Source organism: Cetorhinus maximus, unplaced genomic scaffold, assembly GCF_964194155.1.
Source record: "Cetorhinus maximus unplaced genomic scaffold, sCetMax3.hap1.1 HAP1_SCAFFOLD_2596, whole genome shotgun sequence".
NCBI lineage: Eukaryota > Metazoa > Chordata > Chondrichthyes > Lamniformes > Cetorhinidae > Cetorhinus > Cetorhinus maximus.
Window position 1 is genome coordinate 234 of NW_027598530.1, and position 9,767 is coordinate 10,000.

At 51.9% G+C, this 9,767-nt stretch overlaps 1 protein-coding gene across 1 annotated transcript in view; it reads right to left on the bottom strand.

Annotated features, from left to right (window-relative positions):
- Positions 1–657: 657 nt before the first annotated feature.
- LOC144677496 (calsyntenin-3-like) overlaps positions 658–9,767 on the bottom strand; it is a gene marked incomplete at its 3' end in the record, with an annotated part of 13,173 nt that continues 4,063 nt past the window's right edge. Inside the window, exons 2-3 of the mRNA XM_078537573.1 lie at positions 8,901–9,023; positions 658–853 (exon numbers count right to left, since the gene is read on the bottom strand). Of these exons, the coding sequence (XP_078393699.1) occupies positions 658–853; positions 8,901–9,023 (319 nt within the window). The remainder of the gene's footprint in view (positions 854–8,900; positions 9,024–9,767) is intronic.

The following is a 9,767-nucleotide window of genomic DNA, read 5'->3' on the forward strand; positions in this document are numbered from 1 at the left end:
CATTGGAGGCCCGTTCGGAGAAGGTTCCCTTGGCTGATTTCTGGGACGAAGTGGGGGGGTGGGGTTTGTCTTATGAGGGAGAGTTTGAGCAGGTTGGGCCCCTACCCATCGGAGTTTGGAAGAATGAGGCGTCATCTGAATGAAATGTATGAGATCCTGACAGGGGGGGGTCCCGACAGGGTGGATCCTGAGAGGGTGTTTCCCCCCTCGTTGGGCGGGGGGGTATCTAGAACGAGGGGTGGAGGAGGGCACAGTTTCGGAATAAGGGGCTTCCCAATGAAGACGGAGATGAGGAGCAATTTCTTCCCTTGGAGGGTGGTCAGTCTGTCGAATTCTCACCCCCCCCAGAGAGGGGTGGAGGCCGGGTCACTGAATATATTCAAGGCTGAGTTAGACGGGTTTCCGAAAGAGGAGGGAGTCGAGGGTCATAAACCTCTCCCCCACTTTATACCCAGTGTCAGCATCGAGCACTCCCAGGGACAGGTACAATACAGAGCTCCCTCTACACTACCCTCACAGTGTAACCCCCTCCCCACTTTATACCCAGTGTCAGCATCGAGCACTCCCAGGAACAGATACAATACAGAGCTCCCTCTACACTACCCTGACAGTGTAACTCCGCCAGATCAACTATAGAGCGAGAACCCAGTGAATTACTTGTGCGATCGCTTCATGTTGGTCCTCTCTGGGGCTTCTCCGCAGTCATGCGCCTGAATGGTGAAGGTGTGCTCCTTCTGTGATTCACAGTCCACAGGCTCCTTGGCTCGAATCAGGCCCTCCCCGGTCATCTTATCCAGGACCACAGCCTCGAACGGGATGTTCTGCCCGTGAATTTTGAAACCACAAATTTCCCCTGTTCGGGAAGTACGACAGAGAGTTAGTGCAGAGTATCAAGGGACCCAAACGCCTTCCCATTCACACCCACTGTATACAATCCCAATCCCAATCCCTTTCCCGTTCACTCCCACTGTACACAATCCCAAACCCCTTCCCGTTCACTCCCACTGTACACAATCCCAATCATCCCAAACACCTTCCCGTTCACTCCCGCTGTACACAATCCCAATCCCAAACCCCTTCCCGTTCACTCCCACTGTACACAATCCCAATGGACCCAAACCCCTTCCCGTTCACTCCCACTGTAAACAATCGCAATTCCCTTCTCGTTCACTCTCAATTTACAGAATCCCAATGGACCCAATCCACATCCCGTTCACTCCCACTGTCACAATCCCAATCCCCTTCCCATTCACTCCCACTGTACTCAATACCAATCCCGTTCCTGATCACTCCCACTGTACACAATCCCAATCCCCTTCCCGTTCACTCCCACTGTACACAAATCCCAATCCCCTTCCCGTTCAGTCCCACTGTACACAATTCCAATCCCAAACCCCCTTCCCGTTCACTCCCACTGTACACAATCCCAATCCAAAACCTCTTCCCATTCACTCCAACTGTACACAATCCCAATCCCCTTGCTGTTCACTCCCGCTGTACACAATCCCAATCCCCTTCCTGTTTAATCCCACTGTAAACAATCCCAAAGGACCCAATACCCTTCCCATTCACTCCCACTGTACACAATTCCAATGGTCCCAAACCCCTTCCCGTTCACTCCCGCTGTACACAATCCCAATCCCAAACCCATTCCCGTTCACTCCCACTGTACACAAGCCGAATTCCAAACCCCTTCACGTTCACTCCCACTGTACACAATCCCAATGACCTTCCCGTTCACTCCCACTGTACACAATCCAAATCGTCCCAAACACCTTCCCGTTCACTCCCACTGTACACAATCCCAATCCCCTTCCCATTCACTCCCACTGTACAGAATCCCAATCCCCTTCCCATTCACTCCCACTGTACACAATCCCAATGACCTTCCCGTTCACTCCCACTGTACACAATCCAAATCGTCCCAAACCCCTTCCCGTTCACTCCCACTGTACACAATCCCAATCCCAAACCCATTCCCATTTACTCCCACTGTACACAAGCCGACTCCCAAACCCCTTCCCGTTCACTCCCACTGTACACAATCCCAATCCCAATCCCTTCCCATTCGCTCCCACTTTACAGAATCCCAAAGGACCCAATCCACTTCCCGTTCACTCCCACTGTCACAATCCCAATACCATTCCCGTTCACTCCCACTGTACTCAATCCCACTCCCGCTACCGTTCACTCCCATTGTACACAATCCCAATGGATCCAATCCCCTTCCCGTTCACTCCCACTGTACACAATCCCAATCCCCTTCCCGTTCACTCCCACTGTACACAATTCCAATCCCCTTCCCGTTCACTCCCACTGTACACAATCCCAATGGACCCAATCCCCTTCCCATTCACTCCCACTGTACACAATTCCAATCATCCCAAACCCCTTCCCATTCACTCCCGCTGTACACAATCCCAATCCCCTTCCCGTTCACTCCCGCTGTACACAATCCCAATCCCAAACCCCTTCCCGTTCACTCCCACTGTACACAATCCCAATCCCAAACACATTCCCGTTCACTCCCACTGTACAGAATTCCAATGCCAAACCCCTTCCCGTTCACTCCCACTGTAACAATCCCAATCCCAAACCCCTTCCCGTTCACTCCCACTGTACACAATCCCAATCGTCCCAAACACCTGCCCGTTCACTCCCGCTGTACACAATCCCAATCCCCTTCCTGTTCACTCCCGCTGTACACAATCCCAATCCCAAACCCCTTCCCGTTCACTCCCACTGTACACAATCCCAATCCCAAAACCCTTCCCGTTCACTCCCACTGTACACAATCCCAATGGACCCAAACCCCTTCCCGTTCACTCCCACTGTAAACAATCGCAATTCCCTTCTCGTTCACTCTCAATTTACAGAATCCCAATGGACCCAATCCACATCCCGTTCACTCCCACTGTCACAATCCCAATCCCCTTCCCATTCACTCCCACTGTACTCAATACCAATCCCGTTCCTGATCACTCCCACTGTACACAATCCCAATCCCCTTCCCGTTCACTCCCACTGTACACAAATCCCAATCCCCTTCCCATTCAGTCCCACTGTACACAATTCCAATCCCAAACCCCCTTCCCGTTCACTCCCACTGTACACAATCCCAATCCAAAACCCCTTCCCGTTCACTCCAACTGTACACAATCCCAATCCCCTTCCTGTTCACTCCCGCTGTACACAATCCCAATCCCCTTCCTGTTTAATCCCACTGTAAACAATCCCAAAGGACCCAATACCCTTCCCGTTCACTCCCACTGTACACAATCCCAATCCCAAACCCATTCCCGTTCACTCCCACTGTACACAAGCCGAATTCCAAACCCCTTCCCGTTCACTCCCACTGTACACAATCCCAATCCCAAACAGCTTCACGTTCCCTCCCACTGTACACAATCCCAATCCCCTTCCCAGTCACTCCCACTGTACACAATCCCAATGACCTTCCCGTTCACTCCCACTGTACACAATCCAAATCGTCCCAAACCCCTTCCCGTTCACTCCCACTGTACACAATCCCAATCCCAAACCCATTCCCATTTACTCCCACTGTACACAAGCCGAATCCCAAACCCCTTCCCGTTCACTCCCACTGTACACAATCCCAATCCCAATCCCCTTCCCATTCGCTCCCACTTTACAGAATCCCAAAGGACCCAATCCACTTCCCGTTCACTCCCACTGTCACAATCTCAATACCATTCCCGTTTACTCCCACTGTGCTCAATCCCACTCCCGCTACCGTTCACTCCCATTGTACACAATCCCAATGGATCCAATCCCCTTCCCGTTCACTCCCACTGTACACAATACCAATCCCAAACCACTTCCCGTTCACTCCCACTGTACACAATCCAAATCGTCCCAAACCCCTTCCCGTTCACTCCCACTGCACACAATCCCAATCCCAAACCCATTCACTCCCACTGTACACAAGCCGAATCCCAAACCCCTTCCCGTTCACTCCCACTGTACACAATCCCAATCCCAATCCCCTTCCCATTCGCTCTCACTTTACAGAATCCCAAAGGACCCAATCCACTTCCCGTTCACTCCCACTGTCACAATCCCAATACCATTCCCGTTTACTCCCACTGTACTCAATCCCACTCCCGCTACCATTCACTCCCATTGTACACAATCCCAATGGATCCAATCCCTTTCCCGTTCACTCCCACTGTACACATTCCCAATCCCAAACCCCTTCCCGTTCACTCCCACTGTACACAATAACAATCCCCTTCCCGTTCACTCCCACTGTACACAATCCCAATCCCAAACCCCTTCCCGTTCACTCCCACTGTACACAATCCCAATCTTAATCCCCTTCCCGTTCACTCCCACTGTACACAATCCCAATCCCAAACCCCTTCCCGTTCACTCCCACTGTACACAATCCCAATCCCAATCCCCTTCCCGTTCACTCCCACTGTACACAATCCCAATTTCAAACCCCTTCCCGTTCATTTCCACTGTACACAATCCCAATCCCAAACCCCTTCCCGTTCACTCCCACTGTACACAATCCCAATGGACCCAAACCCCTTCCCGTTCACTCCCACTATACACAATCCCAATCCCCTTCCCGTTCACTCCCACTGTACATAATCCCAATTCCAACCCCCTTCCCATCCACTCCCACTGTACACAATCCCAATCCGTTACTGTTCGCTCCCACTGTACACATTCACAATTCCAAACCCTTCCCTTTCACTCCCACTGTACATAATCCCAATAGATACAGACCCCTTCCCGTTCACTCCCACTATACACATTCCCAATCACAAACCCTTCCCGTTCATTCCCACTGTACACAATCCCAATGGACCCAAACCCCTTCCCGTTCACTCCCACTGTACACAATCCCAATGGACCCAAACCCCTTCCCGTTCACTCCCACTGTACACAATCCCAATGGACCCAATCCCCTTCCCGTTCACTCCCACTGTACACAATCCCAATCCCAAACCCCTTCCCGTTCACTCCCACTGTACAAAATCCCAATTCCAATCCCCTTCCCATCCACTCCCACTGTATACAATCCCAATCACAAACCCCTTCCCGTTCACTCCCACTGTACACAATCCCAATCCCTTACCGTTCGCTCCCACTGTACACATTCACAATTCCAAACCCTTCCCTTTCACTCCCACAGTACATAATCCCAATGGATACAAACCCCTTCCCATTCACTCCCACTATACACATTCCCAATCACAAACCCTTCTCGTTCACTCCCACTGTACACAATCCCAATGGGCCCAAACCCCTTCCCGTTCACTATCACTGTACACAATAACAATCCCCTTCCCGTTCACTCCCAACGTACACAATCCCAATCCCAATCCCGTCCCCGTTCACTCCCACTGTACACAATGCCAATCTCAAACTATTTCTCGTTCACTTCCACTGTACTCTATCCCAATGGACCCAAACCCCTTCCCATTCACTCCCACTGTATACAATCCCAATCCCAAACCCCTTCCTGTTCACTCCCACTGTACACAATCCCAATGGACCCAAACCCCTTCCCATTCACTCCCACTGTACACAATCCCAAAGGACCCAAACCCCTTCCCATTCACTCCCACTGTACACAATCCCAATCCCAAACCCCTTCCCGTTCACTCCCACTGTACACAATCCCAATGGACCCAAACACCTTCCCATTCACTCCCACTGTACACAATCCCAATCCCAAACCCCTTCCCGTTTACTCCCACTGTACACAATCCCAATCCCAAACCCCTTCCTGTTCACTCCCACTGTACACAATCCCAATGGACCCAAACACCTTCCCATTCACTCACACTGTACACAATCCCAATCCCAAACCCCTTAGTGTTCACTCCCACTGTACACATTCCCAATGGACCCAAACCCCTTCCCGTTCACTCCTACTGTACACAGTCCCAATCCCAAACCCCTTCCTGTTCACTCCCACTGTACACAATCTCAATGGACCCAAACACCTTCCCGTTCACTCACACTGTACATAATCCCAATCCCAAACCCCTTCCCGTTCACTCCCACTGTACATAATCCCAAACCCCTTCCCGTTCACTCCCACTATACACAATCCCAATCCCAAACCACTTCCCGTTCACTCCCACTCTACACAATTCCAATGGGCTCAAACCCCTTCCCGTTCACTATCACTGTACACAATAACAATCCCCTTCCCGTTCACTCCCAACGTACACAATGCCAATCTCAAACTTTTTCTCGTTCACTTCCACTGTACTCTATCCCAATGGACCCAAACCCCTTCCTGTTCACTCCCACTGTACACAATCCCAATGGACCCAAACCCCTTCCCATTCACTCCCACTGTACACAATCCCAATCCCAAACCCCTTCCTGTTCACTCCCACTGTACACAATCCCAATGGACCCAAACCCCTTCCCGTTCACTCCCACTGTACACAATCCCAATGGACCCAAAACCCTTCCCATTCACTCACACTGTACACAATCCCAATCCCAAACCCCTTAGTGTTCACTCCCACTGTACACAATCCCAATGAACCCAAAACCCTTCCTGTTCACTCCCACTGTAAACAATCCCAATCCCTTTTCCATTCACTCCCACTGTACACAATCCCAATGGACCCAAACCCCTTCCCGTTCACTCCCACTGTACACAATCCCAATCCCAAACCCCTTCCCGTTCACTCCAACTGTACTCAATCCCTTTGGACCCAAACACCTTCCCGTTCACTCACACTGTACATAATTCCAATCCCAAACCCCTTCCCATTCACTCCCGCTGTACATAATCCCAAACCCCTTCCCGTTCACTCCCACTATACACAATCCCAATCCCAAACCACTTCCCGTTCACTCCCACTCTACACAATCCCAATCCCAAACCCCTTCCCATTCACTCCCACTATACACAATCCCAATCTCAAACCCCTTCCAGTTCACTCCCACTGTACACAATCCCAATCCCAAACCCCTTCCCGTTCATTCCCACTGTACACAATCCCAATCCCAATCCCCTTCCAGGCGCTACCACTGTCGACAATCCCATTGGACCCAAACCACTTCCCGTTCACTCCCACTGTACATAATCCCAATCTCCTTCACGTTCCCTCCCACTGTACACAATACCAATCCCAAACCCCTTCCCGTTAGATTCCACTGTACACAATCCCCATCCCCTTCCCCTTCACTCCCACTGTACACAATCCCAATCCCAAACCCTGCCCGTTCACTTTCACTGTACACAATCCCAATGGATGCAAAACCCTTCTCTTTCACTCCCACTTTACACAATCCCAATGGACCCAAACTCCTTCCCGTTCACTCCCACTGTACACAATCCCAATCCCCTTCCCGTTCTCTCCCACTGTACACAATCCCAATGCAAACCACTTCCCATTCACTCCCACTGTACACAACCCCAATCCCAAACCACATCCCGTTCAGTCCCACTGTACACAATCCCAAACCCAAACCTCTTCCCGTTCACTCCCACTGTACACAATCCCAAACATCTTCCCATTCGCTCCCACTGTGCACAATCCCTATCCCCTTCCCGTACACTCCCACTGTATACAATCCCAATCCCAAACCCCTTCCCGTTCATTCCCACTGTACACAATCCCAATCCCATTCACCTTCCCGTTCACTCCCACTGTAAGCAATCCCAATCCCAATCCCCTTTCCGTTCACTCCCATTGTACACAATCCCAATCCCAATCCCCTTCCCGTTCACTCCCACTGTACACAATCCCAATGGACCCAAACACTTCCCGTTCTCTCCCACTGTACACCATTCCAATCACCTTCCCGTTCACTACCACAGTCCACAATCCCAATCCCCTTCCCGTTCTCTCCCACTGTACACAAGCCCAATCCCCTTCCCGTTTATTCCCACTGTACACAATCCCAATGGACCCAAACCCCTTCCCCTTCACTCCCACAGTACACAATCCCAAACCCTTTCCCGTTCACTCCCACTGTACACAATCCCAATCCTAAACCCCTTCCCGTTCACTCCCACTGTACACAATCCCAATGGCCCCAAACCCCTTCCCATTCAGTCCCACTGTACACAATCCCAATGGACCCAAACCCCTTCCCGTTCAGTCCCACTGTACAGAATCCCAATCACTATCCCATTCCCGCTCACTCCCACTGTACACTATCCCAATGGACCCAAACCCCTTCCTGTTCACTCCCACTGTACACAATCCCAATCCCTTCCCGTTCACTCCCACTGTACACAATCCCATTCCCTTCCCATTCACTCCCACTGTACACAATCCCAATCCCCTTCCCGTTCACTCCCACTGTACACAATCCCAATGGACCCACAGCCCTTCCCGTTCACTCCCACTGTACACAATCCCAATCCCAAACCCCTTCCCGTTCACTCCCACTGTACACAATCCCAATGGACCCAAACCCCTCCCCGTTCACTCCCACTGTACACCATCCCAATCCCAATCCCCTTCCTGTACACTCCCACTGTACACAATCCCAATGGACCCAAACCCCTTCCCATTCACTCCCACTGTACACAATCCCAATGGACCCAAACCCCTTCCCGTTCACTCCCACTGTACACAATCCCAATGGACCCAAACCCCTTCCCGTTCACTCCCACTGTACACAATCCCAATGGACCCGAACCCCTTCCCGTTCACTCCCAGTGTACACAATCCCAATCCCAAACCCCTTCCCCTCCACTCCCACTGTACACAATCCCAATGGACCCAAACCCCTTCCCGTTCACTCCCACTGTACAGACTGCATGTAGTACACCCCCTGTCTCTTCCGTCTGATTCATTCCCACTTGAGACCGATTCAATCCTGAAGTATCCTGGTGAGAGGAGGGTGGCGAGAGGCCTAGATTTGTACCCTACCTCCTCCCTTACCTGCATAGTGCAGAGGGGCATCCTTGTCGATGGCAAATAGAGGAGGGTTTAGAAGCACTGTGCGATCATTCTCCATGACAATGCCTTGGTACTCCGTCTCAATCCATGGTTTATGTTTGTTGGCTGAGTGAGGGATAAAAAATATCATTCCAGATTAGCCAGAATCAGCCTGAACAGCGGCCAAAGGGTCGATGGTGGTAAGGGTGCCAAACACTCTCCCTGGGGTACGGGTCCCACACACACACACACTGACCTTCACTGGGGTACGGGTTCCACACACACACTGACTCTCACTGGGGTACGGTTCCCACACACACACACACTGACTCTCACTGGGGTACGGGTCCCACACACACACACTGACTCTCACTGGGGTACGGGTCACACACACACACTGACTCTCACTGGGGTACGGGTCACACACACACACTGACTCTCACTGGGGTACGGGTCCCACACACACACACACTGACTCTCACTGGGGTACGGGTCCCACACACACACACACTGACTCTCACTGGGGTACGGGTACCACACACACACTGACTCTCACTGGGGTACGGGTCCCACACACACACACTGACTCTCACTGGGGTACGTGTCCCACACACACACTGACTCTCACTGGGGTACGGGTCCCACACACACACACTGACTCTCACTGGGGTACGGGTCCCAAACACACACTGACTCTCACTGGGGTAGGGGTCACACACACACACTGACTCTCACTGGGTTACGGGTCCCACACACACACACACTGACTCTCACTGGGGTACGGGTCCCACACACACACACTGACTCTCACTGGGGTACGGGTCCCACACACACACTGACTCTCACTGGGGTACGGGTCCCACACACACA